At 40.7% G+C, this 16,988-nt stretch overlaps 2 protein-coding genes across 2 annotated transcripts; one reads left to right on the forward strand and one right to left on the reverse strand.

Moving 5' to 3' along the window:
* Positions 1 to 728: 728 nt before the first annotated feature.
* Positions 729 to 3,616, reverse strand: MRPL18 (mitochondrial ribosomal protein L18). The gene is made up of 4 exons (XM_081906980.1): positions 3,405 to 3,616; positions 2,670 to 2,856; positions 1,994 to 2,228; positions 729 to 946 (listed from the first exon to the last, which is right to left on the reverse strand). Exons 1-4 carry the CDS (start codon positions 3,472 to 3,474, stop codon positions 875 to 877), a joined length of 564 nt encoding a protein of 187 aa, XP_081763106.1. The 5' UTR covers positions 3,475 to 3,616; the 3' UTR covers positions 729 to 874.
* A 1,313-nt stretch (positions 3,617 to 4,929) lies between these two features.
* On the forward strand, positions 4,930 to 16,649 carry TCP1 (t-complex 1). The gene is made up of 12 exons (XM_081905264.1): positions 4,930 to 5,089; positions 6,933 to 7,018; positions 8,254 to 8,382; positions 11,124 to 11,221; positions 12,149 to 12,259; positions 12,547 to 12,728; positions 13,229 to 13,355; positions 14,493 to 14,668; positions 14,872 to 14,995; positions 15,317 to 15,509; positions 15,806 to 15,969; positions 16,313 to 16,649. The coding sequence occupies exons 1-12, from the start codon at positions 5,020 to 5,022 to the stop codon at positions 16,527 to 16,529; spliced, it is 1,677 nt and encodes a 558-aa protein (XP_081761390.1). The 5' UTR covers positions 4,930 to 5,019; the 3' UTR covers positions 16,530 to 16,649.
* Positions 16,650 to 16,988: the final 339 nt, after the last annotated feature.

The raw sequence follows: 16,988 nt of genomic DNA on the forward strand, positions 1-16,988 counted from the left end.
ACAGGCCCTCATTGTATATTTAAATTGTAGTCCCAGAGATAAATTGCACCCATTAGATTTTCTTGTCAAAGTGGGTATGAAGCTTATCACAGCAAAACAACATAACTAGTTTAGGTAAAGGACCCCTGGACAGTTAAGTCCAGTCAAACTAAACTATGAGGTGCAGTGCTTATCTTGCTTCAGGCAGAGAAAGCCGGCATTTGTCTGCACATAACGTTTCGCATCATGTGGCCAGCATGATTGACCACTTCTGGCACAACAAGACACTGTGACGAGTGCCAGAATGCACGGAAACACTGTTTACCTTCCCACCGCAGCGGTACCTATTTATCTACTTGCACTACTTGAACACAACTACGTATTCCTGTGCTGAAACAGTCCAAATTGGCCAGTCTGTTCACCTTGCTGAATAGTTTTGTGGCAAGAATAGCTGCAAAATACTAAACTGTACATGCAGTGGTAGCAAACAATAACTTTTTTCACTGTTACCACAGGCTAATTAATTTCTGTTTTGTTTAATCACTCTCTCATCCTTTTTATATGGGGGTAGTTTTGATAGAAAAGCAGCAAGAGTGCCCTAATCAAGCTTCAGTTTCATAGATCAGGACCAATGACCAAGAAGCTGTAAAAGGCATCAGGATTATACTGCTCTGAAATTATTTCTAAGAGGTTTCAGCTGCAGCCCAATTTGTATAAAACTATATATATTTTTAAAAAATCACCAACAATTGCCACCAACATCATTTTATTAGATCTTTATTTCACATAAAATGTTTCAATAGCATTCTAACATAGGAAGAAAATGTGTTTCCCCTAAAAATACAGAATTGCAGGTTTTTCTAAAATATTTCTCAGCATCTTATGAATTTTCAACTTATTCATAAATTCTTTGCAGTTCTTTCAGTACAACACCGCCCTCTGCCATAGCATTTTGGAATCTCTGGACCTTTTTTTTAAAAAAAAGAGAAAACAATTAAATCACAACCTTTAGTATATAATTTGTGTTATTATATTCAACATACAGAATGTTGCAATTCTTATATCCCACTGGATAGATCAAAGTGACCAACCAGGTGCCTCTGAGGGTATCATGGCTAATACCTGTTGAAAGCATTGACTTCCCCATTCTGCTCTGAAAGCCACCCAAGCCAGTGGCTATTACTACATCCTGTGGTGGCAAATGCCATAGGTTCAGTATTCACTGTGTGAAGTACTTTCTCTTCACTGTCCTGAATCTTCCAACATTTATTGGATGGCCCCAAGTTCTAATACAATGAGAGATGGAAAAGACCCTCTCTAACTGCTTTCTCCACCCCATGCATTATCATGTATCCCCTTACTTTTCTTTAACCTCCCCCCTTCGCACAACCCCCCCCCCAAAGCTGTAACCTTTCATCATAGGGGAGCTGTCCTTTTCCTATCCTTTGGCAACTCTATAATATCCTTTTTGAGGTGGCGCAACAAGAACTTTATACAGTATTGTAACTGCCGTTGCACTACAGATTTGAAGAACAGAATTATGACTTTGCTGTTTTGTTTTCTTTCCTTAAGGATCCCTGGCACGAAATTTTCATGCCTTTTTCACATCTGCCACATACCGAGTTGACATTTTCATTGAGCTATCGCCTATGACGCCAAGATCAGCTTCATTGTCAACCACCCCCAGTTCAGACCCTATTAGCTTATAAGTGAAATTAAGATCTTTCTGGTACACATTCTTCCTTCCCATTGATTATCCCAATCCTTCAAGAGATTCTCTCATGAACAATGCTAATTTCACATTTTAGTGTTAGTGACATTTAACAACACTATACAGACATGTTTCACATTGTGAAACAGTACACCAAGGGAGATTGCTTGTCATCAGTTGAACCACTTAGCAGTCCATTGCTAGAAATTAATTGCTCTGTGAACAAGGCTGTTATAAGAGCTTAAAACTTAAGAGGAGTTTCTAGGTTAACAGAAGCCTAAAACTCCAAAGTAATCTACTTACCGCCTCACCACTTCTCTCCCATGGAGTTGTAGCTCTAATGTCCACAAAGTTGATTCCTGCTTCAAGACAGCGTTGTGCTAGCACACGCCCCACATTCTCACAGGCTGTGACATCTGAAGTACTATAAAGGTGCTTCTTTATGGCCCACTCTCTAGTGGAGGCAGAGACCACAATGCGACCACTGCAGTGCACAACATAGGCCTCCACATGATGCTGTGTTCGCTCAAGTCGTAACCTGAATTTAAAGGCACAAAAAACAGCATTTCATTATTTTACTTCAACAGTTATTCTGATATGGTATCAATGACAAGTTTCCCAAGAATTCTATTTATAATGGCGAACCTTATCCTCTATACCTGGAACTCCCCCCTGCCAACTTCAACACAATACCACCTCTTCCTCTCTCCAAGTCTCAAATCAAAACTCAAACACTGCAACAAAGCATACATGAAGCAAGGTTTAGGTCCTCTGCTCACAGGGATGACTGTGAAGAGGGCTGAGATTCAGAACATTGAGCATGAGCCTGACAACATGATAACACAATTGCTCTCTGCAGATTAGAAGAAACGTATCAGGAGACAAAAGAAAAGCTTTGAACAAGAAAATATCGTTTCTTAGCAAAATATTCTTCAGATGTTTGTAGAATTCTTCTATGCTTTACATTTTTATAACCTACCTATTCCAATACTCTTGTTTTGGCCATGTGGTTTTCCAGCCTCGCTCTTTCCGTGCTAGAGATAACTGTTCCAAGTTACGTGGATTACGGTTAACAAAGTCAGGGGCAACAATCTCATTTTCTCTTGTATTCTCTTCATCTTTGGCAGAAGGTCTGGAACTGGGAATAGAAGAACTACATCTGATACCTGTAGATGAATAAAGAAAAACTAAAGTTTAACACAACCCAGTGCACAGAAATATTTCCAGCGTACAAGGTCAACAAAACCTTTGCATTATGTGATCTCAGCAAAGATATTTGTAAAACCAGGCAGAAGCTTACTGCACAGTAGCTCCTCTATTGAAAGAAAAGGGTGAGAGGGAAAGCCATGCAGCTTTGATAAGGAACAAATACCACAACAAGCACATAGTAAGTTTCTACTAACGGGAAGTTGGGCATCGATCCTCAGAGTAAGACGTGCTTGAGGTTTCCCCGGAACACCCCAGGTGTTCTAAAAGTTAGCAGATTCTCGGTGAGAATTGCTCCTGAGAATATATGCTTAGGATCGGATCATCGAACAAAAACCTAGTAAGTACTGTATACGATTGAAAGAAATTTCAACCGAAATCAGTAGAGTTAGCTTCCCTGAAAATATATGTATGACCAGACTAGAAAAGGCTCCCGTTCACTTAAATGGGCTCCTTCCCCAGGATCCATCTGAATTCTATATTAACACTCAAATCCAAATTTCAGCACCTTGAGCAGCTGCCGGGAATGCCCTAGCCACGATCCTCAGCTGCAAAGGTCGCCACCTCCTCAGTGCCATCACGCCGGGAGAAGCACACGCTACAGGGTACACGGCAGCACCATTTTTACAAAGGGAAGCTGGGAGCTTCAGCTCTACCCCTTAGCTCTATCTATATATGCAAACCATAGGAGAGAAAATCCGTTTCCGCCCCGGGGGCGGGGGCAAGGCACTGCCACAAGTTTGTAACCCTACTTCTGATTGGTCAATTCAAGGAAATCCACCCGCTTTCCTCCATAGAAAGGTCCTATACGAACAGCGCTTTGAGTTAATGACTTGATGTTGGGTCCACAGACCCATAGCTTTCCGAGAGTATAGATGGGACCGTAGTTTTCGAAATGAGAGACTTGATATATTCAGGTACTTCCCTCTCCCGGATTGGAACTGAGATCCGCCAGCAAAAATAAAATATTCCCTATATCTATTGTTGGACATGCAACTGCGCAGCGCTTTCAGTATGTAAAAGGAATGCAAGGCATCTGCAACCAACTGACGCAGAATTTGGGTTGGAAGAAGAGTTTGCAGGAGGGCAGTTTATGCAGGTTTACCACTGCTACACACCCAGCGGCGTTTTGCACGGAGGATTTGGAAGGGAATCTAAACCAGTCTCATAAACTCATCTCTAACCTGCGATATTTCAATCTTAGTTCCCTCAAGCTACAAGAATGGACTATATTGGCATTGGACTTTGCATGCCTTAAATGCTTAGAAACGGAGCGAGGAATACACGAAATAAGATCTGTAAAAGAGTAGGAACGTCTTTTGGGGACTTGGGTTCCGTATAGGAGCCACAGAAAACCTCCCCTCCTCCCTTTCACAGCTAAAACCGGCTTTTCCACCGAAAACCCAGAATTCGCCTCTTCAGTGGGATTTCCCTCTACATTTTCTTTTATCTTTTCCGTAGTCGATCGAGGCTCACAGAGAGAACAGTGCGCTCATATCCGGCGTAGCCTTTATTACGTAGGAGGAGCGGTCCGGCGCTTTTTCTTACGTCTTCGATTTCGACACCAACCCCCTGTAGATTGATTTTGACAATCCAAAGTGCGCTTGCGCACTACGGCTCTGATTTTTCTGTCGTTTGTGAAAGGATGCCGCGGGGGGGGGGGCGCTTGCCGGAATGAATTCATCAGATTAATTTCTGAACAGTACAATAATAAATATATATAATAATTCATTGGAATATCACTAGCTTCCCCCAAGTGGCTTCAAAATGGTTGGGAAAGGAGCTGCTAAGTGGTTATTCAACCTGGGAATTCTCCTAAAACGAGCCTCCTCGGATCCCGGCCACTTTCTAGAATCTTCTAGAACACATGTAACCGCCTCACTTGTTGCTACGCTGGTTTGGGCGCAAGGTCCAATCAGCACCCAAAACTCAAAAGACAGGCCCTGAGTAAACTTGTGCCCCGCGTTTTGATTGGTTCATCTCTTACGCCCTTCCGGCGAAGATGACGCTAGGAGCCTCCCAACGGCCACCGCCTTGAGGGGCGGGCTTACCCAGGAAGCCTTGCGCCGCGAGGTCTGCAGTGCTGCACGCGCGTTGCCGCCTCGCTCTCTTTGTTCGTCAAGATGGCGTTCGACGGGCCTTTGGCGGTTTTCGGAGAGCGGGGCACCGGCGAGCATGTCCGCACGCAGAACGGTAAAAAAAAACGAAAGAAGGAATGGTCATTACTTTCCTCGGGACCTTCCGAAACCCTCTCAGGAGGCTAACGGTGGCTTCGGCTCCGCTAGCGCCGGGGGCTGATGGGGCGGGCGCGCGTGTGAGGCGGAACCGGCTTCCCTGCGCTTAACGGGCGCACAGAGAACGGGCGGCCTTTGGCCAAGGCAGCGAACGTTGGGTTGCCCCACGGGCGTCCCTTTCCTGAGCCTCTAGAGAGGGGGAGAGATCTATCGGGAGGATCAAACTGAGAGTCACTCGATCAAGTCCTTTTTCCTCTCGCGTTCGTGAAATAATTCGCTTTTTGCATGTGCGATGGAGCCGCTCCTTTTCCGTCAGCCTCCGCGAGAATTGGCGGCTCAGTGACTGGGGGCGCGCAGTTCGCTTCCTAATATGGCAGGGCTCGCTTCCGAAGCTTCTCTCTTTGGTTAGCCACATTGTTAAGCCCGATTTGGATGCATTGAGGATTTATGAGAAACCATGCCATGATTTCGGCAGCCCACTCCTATTCCGGTAGGAAATGTAACTGATTGAAAAAATACGTTTCAAAGCAGAACCACAAAAAAATAATTATTGATGCTGATTTGTAATTAAAACATTAAATTGGGATGTAATTTTCAATTTCAAGTGGCTCCATGGGTTAAAAGTTCTGTCAGAGTGTAATGCAGACAAGAGAATCTTAACGTGTGATCAGTTGGCCTAATTCCATTAGTTCAAAATAATGTCATTTTAAATCTGTACTAGTGTTATCTTGCACCATAACGTTGAAACCACATTTTCTTTTAAGAAGTGCTATGATCATAAACTGCTGAATAGGTTATTTTAAAAATCACTGGTGACTAGATTTAGGCTAGTGATTATAGATTTGTTTTAAGCTAAATGTTACCAGCGTTTTTCTCATTTTACATGAAATCCCAAGTAGTGGTAGATAATGTAACAAGTAGAGGGGAACTTAAAAATCCTGATCAGCATTGTCTTTCCCCTTCCCCATTGAGAACTTGCATTGATATGCTTATTGCTGGCATTTGGTTTATCTGTGGTGAGAGGTTACATTTTAATGTTTCATACAAGAAGTTATATTTGTTTTAAAAACATGTTTGATCCTTATTGTGCATATTTATAACATTATAAACTGCATTTAATCTATTGAATTAAAATATATAGCTATTCCCCCAAGCTCAGTTACAAGTTTATTTAGAATCTGCTCGGATAGGAGTTGGACCCTTCCCATTCTACTGCCACTTATTTGCATTACCAAATAAGAGGTTATGCTTATGGGATAAAGAAAAGCCTGCCATAGTCTGAAGGAGAAGAATGTACACTGTCTTCCTCCTATATTAAATGGCAGGACATAGTACAGTATTATAAAGACAGCAAATGTACTTCATTGCTTTTGGACTGGTTCAGCTGTGCACATGAGGCTGAGAAGATTTAGACACACTGTTCATGGAACTGTTATAATGGATCTGTACTTACACTAGAAAATGCCTATTACAAACTCTGTGTGGTCCATTCCTTGTGAAAAACTGGATGGATTGTGAACAGAGCCTACTTGTGGAGGCTCTGATTCATCTTAGACGTTCTCCGCAAAACACTTGTTCCCCCATTCAAACCATGGACAAATAACATTGAGGTACAGTATTACTATAGTTAAATACTAAACAAAGTGGTAAGTTTGGTTTTCTTAACCAGAATTAACTACTTTTCTAAAAGGATTTGATTTAAATAAGTGTATATATGGCAGCATCTGTATCACGTAACCTATTGTTTTAAGAAAAACACTTGGCGCTATTTGAGAGGAAAATGTATCTGTTTTTCTGAACAGTTATGGCTGCTGCTTCCATTGCCAATATTGTGAAGAGTTCTCTTGGCCCAGTTGGTTTGGATAAAATGTTGGTGGATGACATTGGTGTAAGTAGATACTATTTTCTATGAGTACATTTTAAGAGAAAAGTGCACTGTGCAACTAGGATATGTCTTTCAGTAAGTCTGTAAAATTATCCTGAATTAAACATGTTTTTTAATGTGTTTCAGTGTTCAAAATTCGCCGGGCACATTTTGTACCTGGCTGTTGGCTACTTAAGACCAAGTAAAGATGGTTGGGCACTAGGAGGAGGATGATTATGATGATTATCTGGGGATTATTATTATCTGGAGGTGCATGCCTGGGGATCATTGCATCTGGACCGTTTTCACACACTTACTACCCCATTCTGTAGAATTCTATCAGTTATATTTTATCTGCACAATCGGAATTAATTTCAGGAACCAAATAGCTTTTTCTGTGCAGCTTGAGCAGGAGCAGTGAACAACATCATGGTTAATTGTTGTAGCTTGTCTTCACTTCCCCCATCCCACTGCCCTGCTCTCAGTTGTGAAGAATATTCTTACATTATGAATGGTCATTACTGTACTCAAATAATTTCCATAACTTGTTTGTCACAAGGGTTTGGCTTAAAACAGAATTGGGTAAAGATACATGCTAATTCAGTTATCCATTCTCAGCAGCCTTGCAAAATATGGGCAAAATGTCCCTTTAATGGGCATTTAATTAAGACTTGTGGGGCTTTGGCTCATCGTAGTGAGAGTAAAAAGCAACCAGTCTCCATCCTCATTTTGAAGCTGAAAGGGGTGGGTGGTGATTTTCCCAACAGCTTCACAGTTATCCCTGCCCTCTTCTCAGCTCTAATACTGAAAGGAAAGCTGGAGGTTATTTGGTAGCTGTATGACCAAAATGTGCAGGACCAAACCAGTAAGCTCACCAACTGTTCCTTCTCTGAAGCAGAAAAATGAGGTGGGGTCTTGCTTGGTTGCTGCTTGGTAAAACCTGCAGCAGAAAACAGACTGCTTAGTGCTGATACTGTATGTTGAGGGTCAGTCAAAGGTGACATTCTCCCAGCCTGTCCTTACCTGAGGAAAATCGGATGGGGGGGGGGCTTCCTTGGCTGATGTTGGGCAGAGGAACTTGGCAGCGACATTTTCTGACAGCTAGAAATGTTAGTCCAAAACTAGGGACCCCTGAGCAAGTCCCTAGTGACCCTTAAGCAGTTCTTTATGATTATTTGCATATTATTTCCTATTACATTTCATAATTGTGATTAATATTAAGTAACAATCATTATTTATTTCTGTGTCTGGAATATTAGGATGTGACCATTACTAATGATGGTGCAACTATTCTGAAATTGCTGGAGGTAGAGCATCCTGCGGCAAAAGTTCTGTGTGAACTGGCAGAGCTACAAGACAAAGAAGTTGGAGATGGGACCACCTCTGTGGTATGTGTATGTTTGTAGATTCATGTGCACTGAAAAAAGGTTGGGAGCACAATACTGTTCTGTGTTGCCCCACTCAGGTCTGCTTTGAAATCTGAACAGCATATATATGATTTATTTTAGATACATAATAAATTAAGATGCTGTATTGATGTTTTAAAAATACTGCAACCACTTAATGTTAGGTTTGCTATGTCTATTTATTCCTTAGCCTATTTTATAAAAGCCTGTTTCACATAAAGGATTATTCATTTATTGTTGTTGAAACGAAGTACGCTCAATCAACCTGTCAAGCCGAAATAATATAATTAACACAGACTTGATAAACAGTTTAAAAATTACATACTCCAGCTTAATGTGTTTGAATTAGAACTATAATAATTTATTATTTATAACCTCCCCATCGGGCTGAGTTTCCCCAGCCACTCTGGGCAGGTCCCAACAGAAAATTAAAACACGCTAAAACAGGGGTAGGCAACCTAAGGCCCGGAGGCCGAAGGCGGCCCAATCGCCTTCTCAACCACCAGTCCACAGATGGTCCAGGAATCAGCATGTTTTTACATGAGTAGAATGTGTGCTTTTATTTAAAATGCATCTCTGGGTTATTTGTGGGGTATAAGAATTCATATTCATATATATTTCCAAAATATAGTCCAACACACGACATGGTCTGAGGGACGGGGGACCGGCTCATGGCTGGAAAAGGTTGCTGACCCCTGTGCTAAGACATCAAAACATTAAAAACTTCACTAAACAGGGTTGTCTGCAGGTGTCTTCTAAAAGTCAGATAGTTGTTTATTGTCTTGACATCTGATGGGAGGGCGTTCCACAGGGCAGGTGCTACTACTGAGAAGGCCCTCTGCCTGGTTCCCTGTAACCTCACTTTTTGCTGGGAGGGAACTGCTAGAAGGCCCTCGGAGCTGGACGTCAGTGTCCGGGCTGAACGATGGGGGTGGAGACGCTCCTCTAAAAGATCTTGGGCTGTATCTAATGTTGCACTAGCAAGGTTCCACTGGTGCAGTAGCACTTAGGTTTCCTTTCTTCCTCCCCTCTTGCAGCTCTGGAATCTACTCTGGAAGGTCCTCCAGTCCTCTAGAGTTGATTTTGAGGGCACACGGCAGGCTAGAGGGATACAAGGGGAAGTTGAAGACCAGTTGTGCACACAGACATCCCTAGTGCCAGAGGAGCTGCCGCATTAGATACGGCCCTTTCTCCCATGAATTATCTTTAAACAGGTTACGCTCTTGAACCCACTTACAAGGTTACTTGTGTTTACTGTTATAATTGGAGGGAAAGTCTTCCCATTTGACTACCACTTATTTGCATTGCAAAATACGTGGCTATGCTTATGGGATAAATAAATGACTGCCAAAGGTCTGAAGGAGAATATTGACAATGTATTCATCCTATATGAAATGGCAGTACATACTGTTAATTATTTTGGGCATGCTTGTAGTTTGGATTCAAAGAAAACACACCTGTTACACATTACTGTCAGAAGGATTATTCTTTCTTGCAAGTTCATGTAAGGGTGTGGTGCAATTAAAAGATGGAGTAGCTTGAGGCAGAAGAATAAAGTTTTTGGGACTGCATTGGCTATTCTGAATGACAGACTGGCATCAGTACAGCATAGGGATGAGTATACTCTCTTCTGTACTCTGAAAGATGCTTATTCGTTTTTTCTTCATCCCATCCTCGTGCACACAGTGATTTACACAAAGAACTCAGTAATTTCTCACGTTAACATGAGAACAAACCTTAGCTTTTATCTGCCTGCTTTGGCAGTAGCCAGAAGTAACCACCTACAAAGGAAACACAATGGGGCCATCATTTCCCCATCTCCCAGCAAGCAAAAGTAGCAACTTCCTTTTTGGAAGATTTGCCTGGGAAAGCACTGCAGTTGTTAAAGTCTGGCCCAGCAACAGAACCAACAAATACAATTCTTAGACCATATTTGGATTCCATTTCTGTAGCCAGGCCAGTCTCTTTAAATGCCTTTGGGACAACCCATGTTCCATTTCTGACTTCATTGGTTATTACTGATAGGGTAATAGAACTGTGTCAAAATTGGAGGGGAAGCAAATGAAAAATGCTGTTCTGCATTAAGAGCCTTCTGTTTCTTCACCCAGTTTCTGGTCCTGCTTGCCACAAGACAACAGGCATATACTGAGCTACGTTTATCCTTGCATCATAATCTACAGGCTTTTTTTTCTTCTTTACCGTGTCACTTCCACCTAGCCTGGGCTGGTTGGGGGTTAGGTTTTTGGACACATACATGTGGTTCTTAAGGAGCAGACATCTGATAGGATATGTCTCCTTTACGCAGACACTAGGTATTCTCAAGTGCTTATCTTTTGAAGAGGAAGACATTGCAGCCATGGACTTGGGGTGAGAACTCAGCTCCCAGGCTATGAGCGGAAGTGGGCCCCATACAGCAAAAGCTGCTGCTGTTTGCAATGGTGGACAGGATAAGCTAGGGCAACTCTGCCAGGCCAGCGCCAAATCCTCTTAAGCCATGGAATCTTGGAAAAAGTAGAAAGGATGTGAAAGTTAATTTAATGGTCCCTCCAGAGCAAGCAAGAAGTGTGACCTGCAAATGATACCTTCTATCTGCTAAAGAGAATGAACTTAACCACATTAAGACCATCATTCTTTTTTCATTAAGCTTATGCCTTGACTATGCTGTAATTTTTTCACAAAATAGCTTGCATATTGTTAAATCGTGTCTCTGTTATTTCTAACAGGTGATCATTGCTGCAGAACTTTTGAAAAATGCAGATGAGTTGGTTAAACAGAAAATTCACCCCACTTCTGTCATTAGCGGATATCGTCTCGCTTGCAAGTAAGAAAACTGTTCAGTGGTGAAATCTACTGCTGAGCAATTTCAACCTTCCCTGTTAGTTTTATTGAATTTTAAGATTTTTAGTTTAGGGCAGCATGTTATTTTGTGACAGCACATTTAATGGCCCCAGCCATCAGAAGAAAGGTGGATGGCAAGTAGGGAAAGAGCACTGGTGTTATGCTGCATGTGGAATGTCCTTTGTAGGGAGGATCAGCTGTCTCTCACTTTGCTATCCTTTTGACACCAGGCAAAGACTTACTTTATGTAGGGTTTTTAGCATACTGACAGGCCAATCATATGAAATTTATCCTGAAGGTAAGGAGAGATACATTGGCAGAACAGCTGCCATAGGCTTTATGTGTCAGCATTTCCTAACCTGATGCTTTCCAGGTGTATTGGACTAAGTCCCGTCTGTGTGTGTGTGCTGTTTTAAGTGTACCCAGGACTGATTCAAATGTCCTCTTCATTTCACAAGCCTGCAGGACCACATTTTTGTCTTTGACCACTGTCAGAGCAGCAAGTATGGTAGAGGTTGTTGCACCTGCAGAAGGAGATTTGAGATGATCAGCCTCCTTCTGCAGGTGTAGGAGATCCATTCTGTCTGTGACCCTCGCACACCCTCTAAGCCACCATAGGATGGCAGCCTTAAGTTGCTGTGATTAAGCTCATTGATCCAGGTTGTATTTTATTCTTTGCTGGGTTCAGCTTGGTTGTTTTATATGTTGCGTAGTATTTTAAAACTCTTTCATAAGCTATCCTTGCAGTGATGGCTGGCCATTGAAGGAAATAACTTATTTTCAGCCTTTATTCCATTTTCAAAGAGATGAAGTTACTGTTAATGTTATAATTTCTGTAAGTAGTCAAAGCATTGAGAGTATTAAAATTAAATCATAACTACCTTGTAAAAATTGTGCTTTTATTCAACAGGGAAGCAGTCCGATACATCAATGAGAACCTTGTTATTAACTCAGATGAGCTGGGCAGGGACTGCCTTATTAATGCAGCTAAAACATCAATGTCCTCCAAAATCATTGGAATGTATCCTTTCAGTTTGTGGAAGCAAAGTATTTAGTGCTACCTTGAAGAGAAAAATAGCGATTTTTCTTAGATATGTAGTGGGGGAGGCATAAAGGCATGGTCTAATCCTGATATCATTGGCATTCCTTTAAGAATGTCTTTCCAGAGAACTTGCATCTGTATAATGGCATTAGTCTTGGCTGCTATGAAACCCTCTTGGATATTTATAATGTCTTTTTAATGTGAGATGTGCAGTAAATTCAATAGATGCTCAACTGCTCCTATTCTCCTTAACAGTGCTCTTATAGTGACAGTGACTTCTTTGCCAACATGGTAGTGGATGCTGCACTTGCAGTAAAATACACAGATTCAAAAGGGCAAGCACACTATCCCATCAACTCCATTAACGTTTTGAAGGCACATGGTCGCAGTCAGAAAGAGAGCATTCTTGTAAATGGCTATGCGTTGAACTGTGTTGTGGGCTCCCAAAGTAAGGTCACATTCTTATCAACAAACCAATAGAGTTTTGTGTTAGTACATGCACTTTCTTTTTCTGAGGAATCCTAGGTGTTAGTAGATGGCATTAAATATAGTTAACACTTGTGTTTAACATGAAAGTATGATACTAAATAAACTGTAGGAGACACTTGGTCCTCTTCTGTCTCGGGCTGCAATTCTGCACCCTCATACCTGGTAGTAAGCCCTCTGAATTTAGTGGGACTCACTTTTTAGTAGATGTCTAAAGATTTGTGGTGTAAAAGTGTATCAACCAATAATGCATGATTTGAATGGATGGACACTGACTTAGCCTAGAGGGTTTATGAACAGAGTGGGTTTCAAGAAAATGGGTCTTTGGTGAATAACTTTGCTACAAGAATTACTAATAGCACATATTAAAGAATATTCCTAACTTGATTTTTAAAAATAATTTTGAAATACTGTATTTTAATAAACAACCTAGGATGTGTATGTTTTTTCTCCTTTTTAAAGGTATGCCCAAGAGAATAGTAAATGCAAAGATTGCATGTCTTGACTTCAGCTTACAGAAGACTAAAATGAAGCTTGGTGTTCAGGTCGTAGTCACAGATCCTGAAAAACTGGACCAGATTAGGCAGAGGTATGCTGTTGGGGGACATTTGGAACTAAAATGATAGTGTGTATATATAGGTTGTCTTAGATAGTGAAACATGTTTAAAAAGAACAAGGGGCAAATATGGAATCTTAAGAATTTTGAAGCAGTGTATTCCAAACTATCACTATTCTTGCAAAGAATCAGCTCAATTCAAGTTGATTATAAAGAGCGGCAGCAGATTTCTTTTAATTAAGTGTTGGTGTGTGAATCTAAGCTCATGGCTAATTTGAAATCAATTAAATCAGTTTACCTTCCCACAAGTTTGCTTCCTCATCTACCTGAATAAGGAGCTCCATAATCTTTGTAATTGTGTACCGTAACTGAAAGCAGTAGAGCTGCCTTCTCAAACCTAGTGCCTTCCAGATGATTTGACTACAACTTTTATTATCTGACCAGTGCTCATGCATGGAAGTTTTAGTGCCAGCAATACTCTGACGGGCACCTTACAAAGAAAGGCTGCAGTAGGGCTACATCTGATGTAGCTCCATCTTTTTGTGGGGTCTAGCAACCTTTGCATCATAGAATAGTAGATTTGGAAAGGACCACAACGGTCATCTAGTCCAACCTCCTGCAATGTAGGAATATTTTTGTCCCATATGGGGCTTAAACCCATAATCCTGAGAGCATAGGACTCTTAGCTTTACTAACTCAGCTATCTCACAGGCTTATGCTTCTGTCTATTGCTAGACAGCTGGGTTTGGATGGAAAAGTTGTATACTTTATTAATTTACCAGTCTCTGATAGTGGTGATGCATGTTCTGGTAACCTTCAAATGAGAAAATTGTATAGTATGTAGAGCTGTCCTTGAAGTTGGTTTGGAAACGAGTTAATCTGAGATATGTCTGCAAAGATTTTATATGGGACTGGGCATTACGATCACGTCAATTGCACAGGCGTCCAACTCATTTCAAAATGCTACTTTTGATCTTTAAGGATCTTTAGCAGAGGCCCTGTATGCGTGTCTGGAAAGTCTTTTATATGAAATGGATATTAATATAATTGGGAAGATAGATCGCACATTAAGTCACAGCTAGTTTTATGGAGCATTTTATCTTTTCGACCACTAATTTCATATTTGAGTTTGTTTCTGTTTAACTAATGCATGCCTACTCTCTCATGCAGAGAGGCTGACATCACTAAAGAGAAAATTCAAAAGATCTTGGCCACAGGCGCAAATGTCGTTTTGACTACTGGTGGAATTGATGATATGTGTCTGAAATACTTTGCGGATGCTGGTGCCATGGGAATACGCAGAGTTCTAAAAAGAGATCTTAAACGTATTGCTAAGGCTTCTGGAGGTAACTACAGACATCTCAGCATTGAATCTTAACACCACAGCTTGCTAGTCTTGTTAGTAGTGAAGTTAAATATATAGAAACACGTTGCTTACTGCCACTTGTTGGACCTTAAAAACCCAAATATGAGTGAGGTTGTTTGACATAATGAAAGTGGCTTTTGTGAAGCATACTAAAGGCCTTGCTTGTGTGTTGTTTTTTATAAGCCACTCTGTGTTCAACCCTGGCAAATCTGGAAGGTGAAGAAACTTTTGAACCGTCAATGTTGGGACAAGCAGAAGAAGTGGTTCAAGAAAGAATTTGTGATGATGAATTAATCTTAATCAAGAAGTAAGAATTATTCTCTTGCATAAAGTATTGGCACCAGCATATTTTGCTACATCTTTTGAAATTTCCTGTTTGATAGTTGCTATGGTGCCTTTTAAATTGTGTGAGCAGTTATATGTGTGGGATAGATTATTTTCAGTCCTCTGTAATTAGTCTGAGACCATGAATTTTCTTGATAAAACTGGACACAATTCAGTTGTTAACTACATAATGAAAAATGAGTAACTCAAAAATATAGCTAAATAGGGTTGGTTAGATTAGCTATTAATTTTTTTGATAACTAACTCAGGAATAAGGACCTTTCACTTTGTCTTTCTGAAACAGTACTAAGGCACGGACTACAGCTGCCATTATATTACGAGGGGCAAATGACTTCATGTGTGATGAAATGGAGCGATCCTTGCATGATGCTCTTTGTGTTGTCAAAAGAGTATTAGAGTCAAAGTCTGTGGTTCCAGGAGGTGGTGCAGTTGAAGCAGCACTTTCTATTTACCTAGAAAATTATGCAACCAGCATGGTAAGTTTCTAGTTAATAAATGTTTGGAAACACTTCTGCCTGTGAACTTTGTTTTATTGTAGCTTTGGAGTTCTTTTTTTCAGTTGAGAGCAGCCATAATTCACTTAATAATTGTTGAAAGATGCATTGGGAATTTTTAAACGTAAGATTGATTTTAAAAATGGATAGGTTTATTCTGAATACCTATATGGGATCACTAACTAACTTTCAGCACAATAGACTATTTATTGCTAATAAGGCATTGTTCTTTTGCATTACAGTTCTGAAATGCTAATATATAATCCTTTTTTAATTAGGGATCACGTGAACAGCTTGCTATTGCAGAATTTGCAAGATCGCTTCTGGTTATTCCAAACACTTTAGCAGTCAATGCTGCTCAAGATGCTATAGATCTTGTTGCAAAACTCAGGGCATTTCACAATGAAGCTCAAGTGAATCCAGAACGCAAAAACTTGAAATGGTAAGTGTCATTGCAAAAAGAAGTGGAATTGTTTGTCACAAGCCCAATAACATATAGCTATCATATATAGTTAATTCTAGTCTTAATATGCCTGCACTCAATACAAATCATCTTTAAAAAATGACTTAAGCACTGTGTCTGTAACAGGAGCTTTGCCAAGGTAGGTTTTTCTGGTGGTGTACTTCGTTCAGGTACAAGGTTGACAAAAATGGATAAAGGTTTGAGGAAGAGCACGGGAGCTAAATGTTGACTTGCTCTCGCTGTATCAAAAATGTTACAAAATTGGGATTAAAAGTTAGCTCTTCATTTGGGAATATTAAACCAATTAACTTTGTTTTTAAAGGATTGGTCTTGATTTAATCAATGGAAAGCCACGTGACAACAAGCAGGCTGGTGTATTTGAGCCTACTGTGGTTAAAACAAAGAGTCTGAAGTTTGCAACAGAAGCTGCAATTACTATTCTTCGAATCGATGATGTTATTAAGCTGCACCCTGAAAGTAAAGGTGATAAAGGCGGATGCTATGAAGATGCAGTTCATTCTGGAGCAATTGAAGACTAAATGCATTTTTATTCCAACTGTTCCTGTAAAAGTCTTTGTAGTCTTGTATGTACAAGTGTGTTAATGAAGCTGTTGCACTTCTGCTTAATTACTTAAAATTAAAAAATGGCTGTGTCCTCATATTCTGATATTTAAGCGCACAATAAAATGCAAGGTGGCTAAGAGCTTTTGAGGGCTTAACAGAAGTCACTATACAACGCTTTTGGTTCTCTACACCAAGGAATGCTGTGCAGTTATGCCTAGCGCTAAAGTTGCAGTATCCAGGGTTTTTGCTCTGTGCTGGGGTGGCTCTCTGCAGCAGCCAGCAGAGGGATTGGCTATTTTAAGCCTGTGACTATATGGATCTCAGTATATATGATGTGTTTATATACAACACAGTACTAGTAATTTAAAGTTGGTACAACATTTGCAATGATGGAATTGAGATAGTGACGTGGTCACAGTAATTGAAGGAAGAGG

The sequence above is a fragment of the Podarcis melisellensis genome (assembly GCF_964234715.1).
Source record: "Podarcis melisellensis genome assembly, chromosome: 3".
Lineage (NCBI taxonomy): Eukaryota > Metazoa > Chordata > Lepidosauria > Squamata > Lacertidae > Podarcis > Podarcis melisellensis.